The sequence below is a fragment of the Pterocles gutturalis genome, unplaced genomic scaffold (genome assembly GCF_000699245.1).
Source record: "Pterocles gutturalis isolate BGI_N339 unplaced genomic scaffold, ASM69924v1 scaffold17748, whole genome shotgun sequence".
NCBI classification, from domain to species: domain Eukaryota; kingdom Metazoa; phylum Chordata; class Aves; order Pterocliformes; family Pteroclidae; genus Pterocles; species Pterocles gutturalis.
Genome location: NW_010123431.1, coordinates 45,993 through 64,762, shown reverse-complemented (window position 1 = coordinate 64,762; position 18,770 = coordinate 45,993). Strand labels below are relative to the sequence as shown.

At 40.9% G+C, this 18,770-nt stretch overlaps 1 protein-coding gene across 1 annotated transcript in view; it reads left to right on the top strand.

Moving 5' to 3' along the window:
- Positions 1-13,092, top strand: part of SIK2 (salt-inducible kinase 2) — a gene marked incomplete at its 5' end in the record, with an annotated part of 35,587 nt that extends 22,495 nt beyond the window's left edge. The window contains 10 exons of the mRNA XM_010077903.1: positions 1,013-1,136; positions 2,358-2,578; positions 3,498-3,650; positions 6,027-6,191; positions 7,738-7,966; positions 8,740-9,021; positions 9,201-9,364; positions 10,051-10,167; positions 10,845-10,936; positions 12,504-13,092. Coding sequence (XP_010076205.1) covers positions 1,013-1,136; positions 2,358-2,578; positions 3,498-3,650; positions 6,027-6,191; positions 7,738-7,966; positions 8,740-9,021; positions 9,201-9,364; positions 10,051-10,167; positions 10,845-10,936; positions 12,504-13,092 — 2,136 coding nt within the window. The remainder of the gene's footprint in view (positions 1-1,012; positions 1,137-2,357; positions 2,579-3,497; positions 3,651-6,026; positions 6,192-7,737; positions 7,967-8,739; positions 9,022-9,200; positions 9,365-10,050; positions 10,168-10,844; positions 10,937-12,503) is intronic.
- Between the last annotated feature and the right edge of the window lie 5,678 nt (positions 13,093-18,770).

The following is an 18,770-nucleotide window of genomic DNA, read 5'->3' as shown; positions in this document are numbered from 1 at the left end:
TCCTAAATCGTTAACAAAATCTTGTCTGCCCGCAAAGAGAAGCACATGTGTGTCTATATTTAAGATAAAATCATCTTCACTTATCTTCTGAGAGGAGTCAAGGATTCTGGATCTCTTTGCAACATGCAGTCACAGAACAGGTCATCTGAAAGTGCTAAGCTTGCAAGAGGAATGCAACAATCCACAGATCAGTTTTTGGCAGGTTAAGGAAGGAAGACGGTGACTTTTTAAAATATATATTTCATTTTAAAATCTTGGTATATATACAAAGTTTTCAGGTGAATGTTGAATGCCTGCTTTTTCCCCTTAAGAAATCCCGTGCTGTGGCTATCTATGCCAACTGATTGGCATGAGGGTCTGGTGTGGTTATTTCCTCTAGGGTGGCATTATATTTTTTTGCCATATACTGCAAGACTATTTCCACTTGCAATGCCAATTAACTTGCATACTTTCAAAAATGAGTCTGGCAGTCGGAGGAGAAGTCTTGCCCAGATTGTCTCCTTTTGCTCATATTAAATAATGCTTCATGCTCAGCGCTGCACACAGCAGTGCAGAATTATTAGTTGGTGTTCCCCTGAAGCTGACTGTTCCTGAAGTTACCAGTGTGCCTCTTAACCAGGCTTTTGCAAATTGGTAAATGTAAAAGGTTACAGTTTCTTATTTGGAGCAGCTGCTGTTTGAGGTTTGTTTCTGTTTGAACAACATTGAGATTAATAAAAGGTATCTCTAATTCTCACTTGAAGTTGGGGCTCACTTTTCAGGCCAGAGTCTTTAACCCATTACACTTCAGATTACCTGCTTATCAGCACAAGGTACTGCAAGCCTAGCCATTTTGGGTTAGATGAGTGTTCTTAATGTTTAGGGATCTTCAAAAAATCTAACTCTTTTCTGTATAAATTTCCTGTTTCTGCAGAACATAATTCTGTTTTTTTCTGTGACAGGATTTGGCTAGCCAACCTCAGAGACTCTGCTTATAGCTTGAAAAATGAAATTAATATTCTCTTGCTTACAGAGCATGGGTGTAGTCCTTTATGTGTTGGTCTGTGGAGCATTACCTTTTGATGGACCAACGCTCCCCATACTGAGGCAACGAGTTCTTGAAGGAAGGTTCAGGATCCCTTATTTTATGTCAGAAGGTAACAATGTGTTCTCCTATGCTCTTGCTGTGGTAAACCTGGAGTAAATTCTAGAATAACCTCTACAGCTATAGTGGACTTGGTTGCTTTTAGCAATGCCATTTAGGCACCACGGCAACCCCTCAGCTTCCTGGGCATGCTCTGTGGCTGTATTTTGTTTCTGTGACTTTGCTGACGTAGGTACGTGAGCTAGATCCAGGTTCGTTTGCGTGAGCTGAGATCGTTGCTGTGACTGCTGTAGATCAGCTATCTCACAGGCTGCCTGCTGCTCCCCTTGCTGATCACATGGTGATGCAGGGAGTGGGGAAGCATGTGCCTCTTAGCAAAACTGTGACAACAAGTGAGATGAACAGGAATAAATAGCCAGAAATATCTCGCTAAACTATTTGTCATAGCTACCTGAATGGACTGACTCATAACAACTGTACTGTAGCCCTATCACGGTCAGACAGAAATGCATAGCAGATTGATCAGCTCCCTTAAAGGAACTTATGTTGACTTCCTATAATATACAAACTGCACATTCATCTCTTCTGCCCTAATCTTCCAAAAAACAACTGAGATCTGAAGAAGAATATGATGGTTTTAGTGCTGTCCAGCGTGTAGTAGTCAGAAAGCAGCAATGGTTTGGTGTGTTCAGAATTATTCTTGCACCTAAAGCTACTGATTGTGCTTTGGTCTTGGAATTAAAACATGTAAACCTGCAGACCCATTGGCTACTATTCACAGCCACAGAGATGTTATTTTTACCGTTGTTTTTTGTGACCACGAGGGTGGGGAAAAAAAAAAAGACACTAAGCCTAGTTTTGCCATTCCCTTGTTTCATGAGCCTGGACAAGCTATTTCAAACTCTGCTGGAGAAGGATGCTAATTACTGCCCACCACATTTCAAAGAAGCTTTATCAGTTAATGTTAGCCCTGTACTTAGAATAGCAGCTTCAAAGAGGTATTAAATATTGCTATTACTGTCATGGGGGAGCTGTGGGGAAGGAATGGCGCTGTTAGCCATACCATGCGTTTAGAGAAGTTGGGCTTTTGTCCTTCTTAATGTGACTTTTAGTTTTGTTTAGAGAGATTGTTTTAGTCTTCAGGAAATGTATTTAGCACAGAAGTTAGGTCGAAGTTGAGGCAGTTTCCTGTTGTCATTCTCTGTATTGGTAGGTCTCAGGTGAATATATGCAAGTACCACTTAGCAAGCTGGAAATTTTTTTCCCCCAACAGAGTGTGAACATCTGATTAGAAGAATGTTGGTCCTAGACCCATCCAAACGGTTAACTATTGCGCAGATTAAGGAGCACAAGTGGATGCTTATAGAAGTTCCTGCACAGCGACCTATTCTTTATCCACCAGGAGAGGAGAATGAGCCTTCCCTTGGAGAGTACAATGAGCAAGTCTTACGGCTAATGCACAGCCTTGGAATAGACCAACAGAAAACTATTGAGGTAAAACAGATTCATATTTTTATTTGTCTCTGGGGGGAAGGTCTCCTGTTTTGTTTTTACAACTAAAACTTATTACTCAAGTTAGTTGTAGCATCCTTTATTTCAACAGTTAGGGGGAAAAAAATCAAAACTGGTGGTTTATTTTAACTGGTCCCACCCTAGCAAGGGCAAGCATTTAAACATGCTGTGCTGCTGCCTCCCTGTCCTACTGATGTCTCGGCTTGTGCCAGCAGACTGATCAGGAAGAGGAGAGACATCCCTCCAGAAAGCTTCCTAAAGATCATCCCTAGTGGAGATAAGGTGTCTGTTACACAGACTGCAGACAAAAACATTGTGCAGTAGGACAACTTCACCCATGTGCCAGCCACACACTCCTGTCCAAGGCATCCTTTGCCCATAGAGGAAAATACATCAATGAAAAGGCAGCACTGTGAGAGAAAGGATACTTCTCTGTGTCAAGAATCCAAATTAGAACACATGGAAAAGAATAATGCATTCTGGTCATATCTCCCAGGACTGTTCTTTAACTGTATTGACTGTTTAAATTAAACAAGTACACTTTTCAAACAGTTCGATGTTACACTTGCTTTAAGCTAGAGGATGCATAGAAATATAGTGTGCACTGTGTTTAAAAAAAAAAAAAAAAAGTAGGCCAATAGGGCTGCCTGTTACAATGCTGATACTTGCTGCTGCTTACAATTGGTCACTTCTAGAGATTTGTTTGTTAGCTAGATTGATGCTTTTCTTTGCCTTGCACTCTGGTTTGAAACTTCCTCAGTTCAGAACAACAATTGCCTACCCTACTGCCTCTTAAATATTCCCTCCCCCTATGGCAATTCTTTTTTATTCCTGGCCTTGTGGAACATAAAAGATAATGCATATTTGGCTGCGCCCACACTTTTGTGCTTCTCTTTTTCAGTCTCTGCAGAACAAGAGTTATAACCACTTTGCTGCCATCTATTACTTGTTAGTGGAAAGACTCAAATCACATCGGAGTAGCTTCCCTGTGGAACAGAGACTCGATGCTCGTCAGCGCCGGCCAAGTACCATTGCTGAGCAGACAGTAGCCAAGGTAAGGTCCCGTTCCTAGCAGAGGTGGTCTTAAGGTGCAAGACATTCTTCTCTTTCAAAATGGTGTTTCTATATAGATTCACTTAGAATCCATTCCTATTTTCTGATTTCTATAGTATATAGACTTGCACCATCATTTTGGAAAGACTTTTTTCGATTTGTCAGAACTGTGTGATGACAAATCAGTTGTCTGGCATGCCTCCTACAACTGTTCCTGCTGCCTCCTCACCACTCTTGGAAAAAAAAAAAAGTTTGGAGGGGACTGGATAAGTTTTGAATGAGAAAGGGAAGTTGAATGCATTCTGAAGCCCAAAATGCAAACAAGGGTTTTGGCTTTAATGGGTCTCTGTGTGGTCTAACCTTAACTCGCAGTTTATTTCTCAGTTAAAGGGAAAGTACTGTGCTTGTGCTTCTAATTGGAGCACTTGCATTTTTGAGAATTTCAAACCTTTTGCTGGGAAGTCATGGGTTAAAATGTTAGAAATACCATTTCTGGAGACTGTGCAACACTTGGAGTGTCTTTAATGTGATTGACAAATGAGCTGTTGAATTTATGGAGAGCTGTGCTAGCATGGGGGCTAAAAGGATGCAGGCTCTACTTAGTGTTATAAACACAGGCACTCTAAAGGGACCTGTTGAAAATAAAATTACTTTCTCCCCTGCTGCTCTCTAGATACACTTTCTGGCTCCCATTAAATGAAGCATGGCAGAGAATAGTAAAGAGGTACCAAAAAAAAAAAAACCAAATTAGGATCAACCTATCATGTTATGATGCCAATTCATTGTGATATCTTAAGTACCTGATAAAAATAGTATTGTCATGAGACTCTTGGTGGCTCAAGACTTGGAGGTTTGTCCCTAAATAATGTAATTTCTTTTAAGATTTGCACCACTTTTTCCTCCAGTGACCCAGCAAGAGTCCTGTTAAATGGGAAACAGCTGCAAAACCTCTGTATGCATAGAGCCAGTGTGATGACTGACTAATTGATTTAAGTATTAAGCATGTTGTGTATTTTATCAAGAGCAATTGTGGGTGCTCCTTGCATCTGGTGTCAGCCCTTCCATTGCAGAAGGCTGTCCGCTTAGTATCCTCTCTAATTGTACTGACTGATTCAGCACAGGCTCTAAGGCTATTCAGTCTGCTGCTTCCCCAGTAATTTTCCTCAGAAAGAAAGGTCATGTACAGTTTATCATGTCTTATTCCAGTATTTCTCAGATTTTTTTTTACATGTTCTTTTGTTTCAGTAAGATACACAGACATTGTACAGCTTTTGATTTCTATTAATGCATAACTGGAAACATGAAAGACTTGGCCTAAGATGACTCAGATTTATTGTGGTCTCAAGTAAATATTCTCTGAAGTTCACAGCCTCCTAGCTACTGTATTGCTGCTGTATAGAACGAGTGCCCAGACTCCACTTCCAGGAGAAATCACAACCATGCTGCTCCTTTTTAACTTGAGGCAGCAAGACACTCTTTGGTTTTGGATTCTGTTGAAATGAAAGCCAAATCACTTCAGCTATGAAAATCCAAGTCCACGAACAATATGGCTGAGAAAGATTAAAACCAACTATTTTCTTAGCTACTAGTTCTAATGATAGACACAGTATTTAAAAGCTGTTTATTAATTATAAGATGTATTAAAAGCAGGTGGAAACAGATGAACAAGGAGGAAGAAGAAGCCTTCTAGAAGATAGTTCCTTATTGTACTAAATTCCTGTGTTTTGTAGCCATATTACCACTTTTTCATCAGGACCAAGCAAGATTGCAGTTATCCTGAGTAACAAGAGAATTTGTTTTCACACATGGGGGCACCACAGGCTCCCCTGTAAGGCTGGTTGTTTCCTTTTGGAGAAGCAACTTGTGTGGATACTGCACTTCAGGAAATTAAGGTCAAAAAAGAGTGAAAAAACCAGTTTTCCTAATTGTGCCATGGTTGCTTCCTGCTGCATTCTTTCTAACAGCACTGATTCCTGTAGGAAAAAGCATGGGAAAAGACACTGAAACTAGCCATGTGCCTCACGGTAACATTACAGGGTTGTGTACTGAATGTAAAAAAGGAATTCTAGCATGTCAAAAGTCAGAGGGCACCAAAGGGTCCCAAACGTTGTCTTTACCGCGAGTAAGTACTCAGCTTCAAGAAGTAGCTACCTTAGTGTGATATTTGGGGTTTGGTGTGTGTTGGGCAGGGGCGGGGTGGGTGTGCTTTTTTAACGTCTAAAGACTCGGAATGTAATTGATCAAGAATGAGGAAATAAACCTTATACTTCTCCTGCTTTGGAAGTGGGCTAGGTATGTTTATTTTTAATTTATGACTTTGTATGTTGTTTTATACCTAAAATTGTTCTGGCTTTAGAGTTCTTAAAATCTTTTTTAGGCGCAAGCTGTGGTACCCTCAGTTAACTTGCATTCACAAAACACAAGGTTGTTGCAGTCTCCAGGTCTTCCCTCAGCTTCAGGAGCAGAAGCCTTTTCATTCCCTCCATCCAGCTGCCAGGGAGAGACGGCATTTATGGAGGAAGAAAGAGTTGAGACGCCAAAGGTACAGCTTAATATCACCCTACTGTTTCATCAAAAATCATTAAGGCTGAGAAACATTGTTGCCTTTTTAATTACTGCCTAGTAGAAGCACAGCTAGTGGTAGTAGCTGTAGCTCTTCAATAATTAATTGAAGATCAGTTCCTTCTGACAGGGTAGAGTTCACCATCCTAGCATAAAGCACTGTGGAGTCAGGGCTAGAGCATTTGCTAATCCAAATTAATGTCACTTCATTGACCTTAGTATGCATCCCCTGTCTTGACACTTGCAGGTAGCCTTAAGCATATGCCGTCTCCAAAACTCTGGTCTCCAGCAAGTTCTCATTCCTGGATAACCACTCAGCATAGACAGCAAGTCAAATACAAAGACTTTTAGTATCGAAACACATGATTTGTACATTTCTTGTTCTAGCTGGACAAAATACATTGTGCCTGTTTCCCTAAATTTAAGTATTCTCTGAGCATCAGAGTTCAATGTATTCCAGATTCTCTTTTTACTTCTCTCTTGCATATACATTTCAACAGCTGTATCTTTTTTGATCACTAATCTGGCTCTTGTGTTCTTCGCTTACATTCCAGTCTTACCACACTGTCATTTGTAAAAAATCGACCTACAAAAACAGGGGTTTTTTTCTTTTTAAATATATTTTTAAGAGCCTTGAGGACTCCACAGGTATAGCTTCTCATACAAAGGATTCACTGCTGAGTGTCTAGAGCGACCTACTCAGCTACTCATCCAAAGACTCAGACAAATAAGAAGAGGAAGGTAAAACTGAACCTTAATCATAAGCTTCCATTGCCAGCTAAAGCAATTAAAATACTGTGCACTTAAAATTCCCTATCTCTGCCAATTTCATAATAAGCCAGCCAAAAGAGTTACATTTTTGTTAATTTCTTGTTGAATGGTAAATAGCCAACAGGACCTTCTGACTGTCAAAAACTATTTGAACTGCAGCATCTCAGATAAGTTATAGCAATTCTCAGCTAGGCCATTTCTGTAACTAGGAATGCCTGGAAAATCTTCACTGGAGACCATGTAAAATTGCAGGATTCAAAGCACCATGAATCAAATGGAGTTCCGCTGGAAAGGGTGCATTTATATTATTCTTGAACACATCTCTGCAAGAATACTGCAGAATTAAATACAAGGCTCTTTTTTCATAGTGCTTATCTAAACATGATAAATGAGCATGGTAGGTATAGTAAGGGGAAACAATAATATTGTACATTCCATAAATATTTTATATTTGTGACTAGCTGGCAAAGGTTTTTAATAACCCTTTACAAAAAAGCAGCTCTGGAGAACATAGTACTGTGGAAATAAGAGTATTTAGGGAGTTGAGTACTAAGAGAATGTCAGTGGTGATCCTACCTGGAAGGATTTGTCACATACAATTCTTAACGAATTATAGGGATTAGATTATAGGGAGGTTCACCCATTTTAAATCTCCAGGCTCCCTTCAGTCTATGTGACAGGCAGAGATTTCTTGCACTTTGGGGTGATGGTCTGTGCACATAATTGAAAGCTGTCCATCTTCTTGTGCCATGTAGGTAAATGGCTGCCTGCTAGATCCTGTACCTCCCATGGTGAGTAGGAAAGGATGCCAATCGCTGCCTACCAGCATGATGGAAACTTCTATTGATGAAGGAATAGAGACAGAAGGAGAGTCAGAAGATGACCCTGCGCAGGCATTTGCAGCCCTCCAAGCAGCTCGCTGTGGGAAGCGACGGCACACTCTGGCAGAAGTTACCAATCAGCTGGTGATGATGCCAGGCACAGGTACAGAAGTTAGTGTGGACAACTCAAAGCTCATTTCCTGCTCTCAGTACTCAATCTAATAAGCCCAGCATGAAAAACAATATGTTTTAAGAGCGACAAGCACAAGACAGTTTCTTGGTTTTGATACGTAGCATTTGCTATAAAGGCCAAAGTGGGAAAAAAAAAAAACAAAACACACCAAACCACAAAACACCCCAAAACCTGCTGTACAGACAGGATAAAACCGAAGCAGCAGGCTACAGTCATGTACAACCCCAGCAGCAACTGGTAAAGTCTGGCAAGTTGGCTTGTTCTTTTTCCCAAAAATGTCCCCAAATCATCCATCCCCTACACCTGCCACTGGCAGAGGAGGACAGTGGGGAAACAAAAACCTCTGGATTCTCAGGTATTCCAAAACCAGCAAGATGACCGAGCCTTTCAGCTCAGGCTACACTCTTGTCAGGATTATCTATGGAAAGAAAAAAGAAAAAAAACCCACAAAAAACAAACAGAAAAAACCCCACCCCAAAACAAACAGTAAACCAACCAGCACTGAACACTCTCCAGACAAGCCAATGAATATAATTTCCATAGTGTCTTATTGCTGCAATAATGTAAAAACCCAGTAGCAAATACCCATTCTGGTACTGCAAGTGTACTATATGAAACTTGATTTTTTTGTTCCTCTAAGGAGTCACTGTTAGCAGGAATAGCTTGAGCCTGTGGCACTTCCTTTGCTTTGCTAACTTGCTGCTGCACTGTCCTTTTATTCTGGCTTCTGGTTTTTATCACAGGGAAAGTTTACTCATTGGATGAAAACTCATCTCTGGGCAGCATTGATTCAGAATATAACATGGGATCTGTTCAGAGAGAGATTAAATTCCTGGAAGACACCCCTTCCTTGAAAGAAATGGTGCTAACTAACCAACAAGCACCCAGAATACCACCTTTCATCGGTCTCAGACCTGCCAATCCAGCCATGCAAGCACTCACCTCCCAAAAGCGAGAGACCCACAACCGCTCTCCTGTCAGTTTCCGAGAGGGGCGCAGAGCTTCTGACACATCCCTCACACAAGGTAATTATAACCATTGTCGTGACACATTATACCTAGACATGGCAGCAAATGTGCTCCATACACAGAAGCACCAAGCCACCTTGTGACTTGGTTGTTACTCAGCTTATCTCCCATTCGCTCTGCTAACCAGGTACAAATTAACTGATTTTCTGACAAGGGTTTTTGCAACTCTTCTCCAGGAATTGTAGCATTTAGACAGCACCTCCAGAATCTGGCACGAACCAAAGGAATCTTGGAACTGAACAAAGTCCAGTTGCTGTATGAACAGATGGGATCAGAAGAAGAACCTTCTCTGACATCAACTGCCACGCAGTTGCAGGACCTCATTAATAGTCCTCCACAGGTACTTAAACCAGAAATCCAGCTCCATCTTTCAGGGGGTAATGCTTTGGGACAGATAAGGAAAGGATAAGGTGTTTGGGGATTGGAGAAGAGCTAATGTACACATAAAATTCCCTCTTTTCCTTTGTCTTCTGCAAAATAGAGAATGGGCATTTGCATGCTAGCCTTTACCATCTTCATGGTGTCATGAGATGGCCTTGTTAGCTTTCCAAATCCAACATTTTCTTATTGCTTTTTATCTGAAGGATGTTTTAGCTTTAACAGAGCCCAATAACATTTTTCGCTGTTGGAGTTGGTCTGGTATAATTGTAAGATGTGCAAAAACTGAGTGATAACAGTTAGCCCAATTAGCGTAGTCACACCAAACAGGCATAGTAAGTTTCTGTTAAACCCCAAGACCAAAATCGGTAAGAAGTACACAGGCACGGTAAGCACCTAATGTTCCAGGTGAAGCCTGCTATTCTTAAAGCTCCAGGTCTTACTTTCTGACTGCTGGAAAACTTCAGTTCTGCCAACCACAAAGTTGTAATGTTTTCACGAGAACCTCTCACTTGATGTGAACATGCTGCAGTGCTCATGGTATTCTCATTGCCATATGGCAACCTCTTTCAAGGGAAATCCTTAAAGAAAGGGTTGAGGTAGAAGAGCCTTTTCTGGGGATGAAACTTGTTCCTCTTCTCTCTGCAGGAGGAAGCATCTCGGCAGCAGCAGGAAGCTGCATCTGCTTTCCCTAGTGGTGCACATCCCCCATTATTAGCCAGACGGCAGAGCCTGGAAACACAGTACTTGCAACACAGGCTCCAGGTACCACACCTCCCTTCCACTGAATTAAATAAACCAGCTGCTGTTACTGTGCAGCAGACTAGCCTTTTAGATCTTACTAATCAGGAAAACTGGTCAAAGGCTGAATTAGTAGAGAACACCTAGAATTTGAAATTATGCTGGATTTTTCTTTTGTCAGACGCTGAGCCCGATCATGCAAAAAGTTTACTATGTTACTGAAAGTTTTCTATATTACTGCTGTTTTCCTACTCAGTCTGTTACTGTATAGTGTTATTAATGCAATTTGAAGTAACTGGTAAGTGAATACCTATTATCTGTGTTGCACCCCATAAACATGAGTCAGCATCTGAGGAGCCACTTATGACCCCCTGGGGCTTACTGTTCCTCCCCCCCTTTTTTAAATCAATTTTCATATACTTTTAGTTTAGAAAACACTTTTCCAGCTTGCAGCTTATCCATAGAAATCTTTCTATGGATTTTTATGGTGCAGTTGTATCATGCAAAGATACTCTTTGTCTAAGGGTTAGAAGCCAGTAAGCAGTAGTGGCTGTGGTTTTACATAGGAGTTCTATTGACAGCTTCTGAAAATGGAGCTGGACAGTTACACTGTCATAAGGCTAGACGATCTTCTTTCACTTGCATTTGATTTAATGCATTAGTCCAGAAAGCAATTTAAAACAGCACTACTTTTCTTGCAGAAACCCGCTCTACTATCAAAAGCTCAGAATACTTGCCAGCTGTACTGCAAAGAGCTCCCCCGGAGTCTGGAACAGCAGTTGCAGGAACACAGGTAAGAAGCTTTTGAACTATGCAGATAAGTTATTTATTCTTACTCTCAAGAGTAATAAAAGAACTGGAACAATCTTTGGCCATTTAGATAATTCTTCGAAAAAGGAAAGCTTTGCTTTAAACTTTGTAAGGACATAGTTCTTTTAAAAGAGGGACAACAGTCTGGCCACATGTTTGCAAATTTCTGTGCTATGAGCTTGTTATCAGCTAACACTACTAGGGGGCAAGTAGACCCTAGTTGGCTAATGAGCATGTAGAAGCATAGGAGGAAGCTACTCTACTACTTACGTTGTTGTACTTAATTTCACCCTTATCCTCCCAACCACCTGCTGTTTGATTTACATATTGCAGTATTTATCGTAAGGCAGAACATGGATCGTGTATTTCTGCCTGCTGGAAAGCTCTGCAGTCTTTTGGGTATTTCCTCATTCACATGACCAAATAATTTTACAGGAAAGTAAATCAACTTTTTCTTGTCACATAAGATCAGTTTAGAAGTGACACTCCTCTGAAAAAGCTTTTAAATGTCCCCTTATAACTGTACATATTACAGCAGACAGGATTTTAATTGCCAGCTTAAAGGGCTGCAAGCTCTTTATGAGCTCATGATTTGGTAACTGTCAAACAAGTAAGCAAGATAGATACTAAAGACAGGTACTGTCCTTGAGTTTTGCAGAAGAATTGCAAAAAGAGAAAGGAAAGTAACAACCTAGCTACATGCTGTCTAGAACAAAAACTGAGGAACAGAGGTATAAAAACACTTTGATTTTCAGAAAGCGTGTACTCTGTAATTAATTTTTAGTTTATGGCCACTCCTGACAACTGTGGAGTTGATTAATCCTGATCAAGAACTTAACTAACAGTATTGAGAGCACCTTGGTGTGCTCCTTTAAGAATAGGGGGTCTGCATAGAGAAATAAGCTGGGAAGCAATAGATTCATTTTCTGAAAGCTGTCGGCTTGTGTCAGTAGTAGGTTTCCTATTTCTGCATGCCTTGGGAATTGGCTGGCAGGAGACCTCCGCTTTGTTGTATCACAGGAATTTGTCAAAGGTAGCTATAACCTTGCATTGTGTTGTAAATTCTTACTGTTTCTAGAGTCAGAAACAGGTAGTTTCATAAAAGTTCATGGGGAGTAGTGCAGTTCAGAGAAAAATATGGGGGGGAAGGAGACTTTGCTCATTTCTTTTAGTAGCCAGCGATACTCAAGTCTTCACCTCTCAAGCTGCACAGAGCAGAGAACAGCAGGCTTAAAATACAAATACAACACATTATTTTGCTTAGCAAGCAAAATTAAACAATGCATGGGGTTAACTTAATTGCACAGGAAAAATTCACTAGGTAATTTAAAAGGTTATCAAAAGGTCTACAGACTGAGCCTCTGCACATTTGCTGAAAGGTGAAGATTCTCGTCTGCTGTAAAATTTAATAAACAAGATTGCCCTGGAATTTTATAGTTCTTTATTTCACTCCATGCTGGATCTGTTTAAGTGACCAGCATGCAGGACTCATGCTAGCACCTTAACACTTCAAAAGGCAAAAATAATTCCTGTTTATATCTTTGATTCAGGCTGCATCAGAAGAGACTCTTTCTCCAGAAGCAGTCCCAGCTGCAAGCCTATTTTAATCAGATGCAGATAGCTGAGAGCTCATACCCAAGGTCAAGTCAACTGCCACTTTCATGCCAGGAGGAGCAACAGCAGCAGCAGCAGCAGCAATCAACCCAGTTCAGCTTGCAGCAGCCTCTGAGCCCTGTGATGGAGCCTTCCTCGGAACAAATGCGCTATGACCCCTTCCTCAGCCAATACCAGAAGGTACAGCTGGATCCCCTGCCACCCTCCCAGATCGCCAGCTCATCACAGTTATCATCACCAGTTCAGGTGCAGCAGCCGCCACAGTCCTTACAATATTCATATCAGACTTGTGAATTGCCTGTTGTTACCTCTTCTGAGCCAGACTACCCAGACCAGTGCCAGTATTCCATGGACCCAGCACAACAGAGCAGTGTAGCATTGCCTGACAGCCAGAGCAGCTCAGCATCTCCTGAGTCCCAGTCAAACTATGATGCATTAACCCTCTCAGAACTGCCTGGACTCTTTGATTGTGAAATGATGGAGACTGTCGATCCCCAGCACAGTGGCTATGTCCTAGTGAATTAACACCATGGGGTGACTAACATGAGAGTGGAAGAATGGGACAAATTGAGAAGCATGTGAATTTTTGGTTTTTGTTCCTACCCCAAAGTTCATGGTGATTTTTCAACCCTTGAATTAACAGGGGAACTAAAAATCCACCTGACTGGAAAAAAAACGCATGAGGTGGCAAAAAGTGTTTGCGCACTAGCTCCTCTTGCTGGTGGCAGGGGCTAGAGAACAGATAGTGCAGTTTCATCCCACAAAGAACTAATTTGCATAGGAGGAGGCAAAAAAAGTGAATTTTAGAGGAAGGAATTATCTCCTCCTAAAAAAATTGAGGAGTTTGTCAGCATTCATCTAACATTCACTTGGAGAACCGAGAATGAGTGCACATTGTGTTGTACTTCTTGGCAATAAAAGCAATAGTTTCCATTGAAATTCAGGGTAGATTTGGGTCTGTGCTGATGGCAACCGTAATATTCTTGAAACAGTAGCGTGAGGTGGAATTAAAGGAAAGTTGCACTTTGGCATCCAATTCTGTTTAAGCTACTGATCTGGAACTACTCCATGGTACGTCTCTGAGATGACCAGGCATCTCAGGCAGCCTCTCCTTCCTCCTGCTAGCAAGGAAACAGTATTTCCCAAGCCTGCCACTGAACTCTTAATTGTCCACTAAGGGAGGCTTCTGGATCTCTGCTAAGTGATACCTTGACTTTGTCAAAAGATACCTGGAACTGACACAGGGCACCACAGTGGGTTGTAGAGACCTCTGGGTGGGGATCAGAATAGTAAAGGATAAAGGATTAGCTAACAGAGAGGTAAAAGGTAAGAGGTAGCATGAGAAAAATCAAGAGCTACAGGCAATGGCATTAAAAGGAAAATCCCCCCGGGTAGCTTTAGAAATCAACCCTTTGTGCAGGCAGGCCTTGGTGGAGGGCTCTGTCTTGGAGAAGTTCCGATCACTGGAAAGGATCCATCTGTCCTTCTGTTGCATTTTAAAAACAAGCAAACAAACTGTGTTTTGAATTTGCAGTATGTGTTGCTGGTGGTTTATTGAGCTTTGTATATTTGGACAATTATTTAGGGTTTTAGAACTTAAGGATAAAAACAATGAGCTTAAAAAAAACCCCTGTGAAGTGATAGTGCTGTGCCTTTTTCAGTTCTTTTTCAGCCTATATGCTTTTTTCTGAAGAAAGTAGACAATACCCCATGTATATTCTTGCTCTACAGCCAAAGTCCCTTCAGAGCACACGTTCCACCATGTGGAACATGTTTAACTTTTAGTGTTTTGATTGCTCATGTATATATAACATTGAAAGTATTACAGCAATATTTAGCATCATGAACTGTTGATGTATCAACCATTTCACAAAATACTAAACAAAGAGCCGTGTCTCCAGAACTTTCAGTCATGAAATACGAGTCATAGGAGGATTGCTTAGGAATCTGCAGTAAGTTTCGATCTCTAGTTTGGGTTTTGTCTCTAGCCTTTAAGTATGGTGGGACATTATGGGATGGTAGACAAGTGAGGTTCACAGCTAGACAGTTCAGCCCTTTTCTGAGCAAAGATTAAGCACAATTGCAGATTCATTAAAGCACAAAGAATGGCAGGGAAACTGTGCTGATCGTACACGTAGAAAGCGCTTTGCTGGAAAGTTTGGTGAGCTAAGGTCTTTTATACTACAAATAAATGAGGGTGTAGTCATCAAACTCAAAGTTTGGGTATTCAGGGCATGCGGTCACTTAAAAATGGAAGGAAGGAAGAAATAAAGTACTTTTGGTATGTTGGTTCTTCTGTATTTGTCACATCACAGATCCTGCCAAGCTAGAAAAAGGAGTTCTCGAACCTGCTCTCTTTTCCTTCACTAGAAGGGTGGATAATAAGCCAGCATTTACAGCAATAAGACCACATTTAAATGTGGAATAACAGGACTTTAGTCACTGCATTGTAGGCTGTGTGAAGGGAGGGAAGGGTTTAACACCGGACTGAAGGCACCTCGTTTCCTATATACTAAATTGGAGAGGCAACTCCTGTTGCTATGTAGCCTGCTCTGATATTGGGTCCAGTTGTGCAGCTGGACTCCATCTGTACGTGCTCAGCTTCTACCTCTGATATCAGTGATTCTCAAAGCATCAGCAAAGGAGAGTTTAAAGAACAGAGATCACATCCATACACTACTTAAGGGATGCAGCATAAAGAGGGCTAGAAAGCTCTACTTTAAATAGCTGAGATAGAAAAGGTTTTTAATGCATGGTTTCCCTTCAAAAGGAAACTCATCTGCCACAGTAAACAGTTATGGAACACAGAAACCCCTATGACACCTTAAGTGACTAACAAAGGGAAGGGAAACAGCTTGACAAATACTACAGCATAACAGACCAAGCATTTCACTACTACAAAAAAAAAAAAAAAAAAGAGAGGCAACAAAGAGTCCTGTCCTTTCATTCCTTTTTCCCTACCCCACAGCATAATGAACACTATCTCCAATTTTAATATCTGACCAAGCACTCAAGGAACTATGCAGGGAAAACAGCTAACACGACACACACCAGCTACAGAGACAGACCCAGTTCTGCTCCAGGAGCTGGATTACTGCCATAACTATAACCACGTCCTTCCCCATCCATCTCCAGGATACTGTACATTTCAGGACTCAAAGATGAAAATAATTCTTTTCCCAAATTCTGCAATTCATTTATCAGGATGTGCCAACTAGTCTAAGCTCACTTGAGCTTTGTGTGCTGGTAAAGGGGAAGCTACGGTGGTTTATAATGTAGTTTAGACTGACTCTTCCCCTCAACCAAAGGCATATTGAACATTTCATGTAATTTCCTTTAAGCCAATTAGAATAAAAGGCTTCTGATGCCTTCTAATATGGCAGAGCATCCACTGAGCACCACTTTGTACTACTTTGAAGTGGCTTTTTTGTTAAAATCTATGTCTAACATTAGAGAACAGTGTACACTACTGTTAGAGTAATTATTAGCTTTATTATCTTGTATTACGGACTCCTTTGAAGAGACTTTGGTGTTACATATATGGGGTAAAAATTTCATATGGAGAAAAGTGCAATATGTGTGTGTGTGTGTGTGGTACGTTCTTTAATGTATGTATTTTTTTAAGGAGTTAGAGGGTTTAGTCTCTGCTTTGGAATAAATGCACTAGTTTTGTGAGCTCCAGTTTGGCAAGTTCATCTGTAGTATTTACATGCAACTGATATGCTGGACTCTGTAAAGCAATTACAGTGTATTAATACAAAATAAAGAATATGTGCATTTCATTTTTAAATATCTAGTGAGCCAAAGCAGCCCATGCTGCTCTTGTGTTCTTAGCAGCCTCTTTATATATTACATTGAGGTTATTTTCTCTCTCGGGCACCAAATGACAGAAAACTAATGCCTACTGCAAAGGCTGTATTTTCTAGACTGAAGTTTGCTTCCTATCATTTTTACATTCTTGAGGGGGTTGATACCACTGGCTTTTAAAGGCAAATATGAATGGACAAAGCATTCTAATAGTTTCAACGACAAAAAAACCCCTGCATTTCTTTACTGCCTGCTATGCCCTGGAATGTCAAACACTTCAGGAGCATGCCTCCAACACGGGCAAGGTTATCTGTCAGTGGTGTATCACCTTGACTTTGAGAGAGGACAGTTATTCTCACAACCACTATCAGTTCTGATATTTTTCCACATTATTCACTACACGCTATCCAACAGCCATTTAGGATCACCATTACTACCTCACAGAAATAAATGAGATTTTTCTTTTGGACATCATAGTGGAGCAGTTTCCCCAAGACTCCAAAGTTACTATGAAATTTCTTGAGGTTAGATTTTTTGTCTGTCTCCCATTACATCAAGTGCAATTAAGAAAAGATTGCGTCCACAAGATCTGCTTACCTGCTTTTCTAACTTTCCACATTATCTTTACCTCTAAAAACATTCATTCTCTGCACATCCTCTCTACTACCTGTTTTAGCAGCTCTGCAATGCAAAGCAGTTTGGGACAGCATGGGGGAACCTCAAAAAATTAAATCAAGTCTTTGCTGGGAAAAACCAAGCTCCTCAATTTCTCACTAAAAGAAACAGACGCAAATAAAAACACTGTCCTAAGCTCTTTAAATTTAATCTTCTTTCTCTATAGAGAAAAAAAAAAGTCACTGTTACAGCCATTCTGGATAGTATAGGAACAGGTGTTAGGGAACTAGGTTTTTTTTGAAGTTACTAACTTTCTGCTGATTTAATTCTTCATTTAAAAAAATAAAGGATTAGTACAATGTAATGCTATAGATATGGTTATACCATGCAGTGTCAGTCACAGTGCTTGTATTTCCATAGGTGTGGAGGACTGTGTTGTTTGGAAACAGGCATCAGTACCACATGGGGATTTTACTGGCTGTTCCTAAATTAAAAGACTTGTGGAAAGCTACTCATAGCAACAGTAAATTACAACTAGGTCCTACTGAGCTAGTCACACTACCGCCTGCCAAGAGTCCGTATTTCTGCAGTCCCCATACAGAGTTTAAGGCAGACCAAAGAATCAAGGCACTGCATGGGACACTGCAGTCTTCTGCAGAGACTGGAAAACTTCACGCCACAAGATTGTTACAGTCCTTTCCAGTTTCATTAACAGAAGACTCATTCAAAATTATTTAAGATGAGATGAAGAAACAGGAGGCCAAGTTGGGGAAAATTTTTATTCCGTGGATCAGAAACAATAAGATTACCCATGTTTTCTGCTCTCCCCCTTCTCTGCTTGAACAGCAAGTTTGAATTGGCCTGTAAGAGACATCCTGAGAAGAAAAGCCCCACTCCCAAGAATAGAACAGGGTAGAGATATTCATGAATTGGAGCCTGTTAACTATTTAAAACCTTTGATCTGGGGTGAAATAGGCTTCCTCTGACTTAGCCTAAGACAATCTAGGACCTCTATAAGGGGCATCTTTCCTCTAGAACTATAAGCAACAGTAGCGAAAAAAACTCACCGTTCCCCTCCTATAAAAACTCACACTATTGGTTTGCTATATTGCCACAGCATTATTATCTGCAACTGTTTGTAAACGAGACAGCCTATACATGGGATCCTCCCTCTCCCACCAGCCAGAGACACAGAGTACACAACAGGAACCTGTGTCACCTCCCACCTGGCCTCAAAGCCGCGGAGATGAGAAGGACAGTCCTGTACACAGCTCACAGTGCCTTGTTCCAAAACCTGCACACAGCTCTGCTTTGCTACAGCTACACTCAGCTTTTCCTAACCCAAACTGCTGGAGCTATACTTTTTCATCAAAGCTGAGGCTGAAGCACACGACAGCAGCACCACATGATGGTACCACAATGCCCCAAACACTCTGTCCAAGCCCAGCCTGCTGCTGAAAAGAAAATGGAATTACGCTGCGAGACACAATGATTTCTCTTTGTTCCTCTACAAGCACTGATATCAATAAAAGGCTATTCAGGGAAAGGAGACTCCCAAACTGGAAAGATGAGATCTGGTGTATTTCAGAACTTCTATCTGTCCATTTTTCCAGGGCTTTCCAGCAAGGATTCAATACAACATTCCTAATGGGGAAGGCTACATTTCCCATAGAGCTGTCAGTGTTACGAAAGAGTTTAAATATGGTGGTCTGAGAAGAGATCTCTTTGCTCAGAAAGGTAATTTTCTGCAAGGAAAATGCCATAATACGGTTCTATGTAAC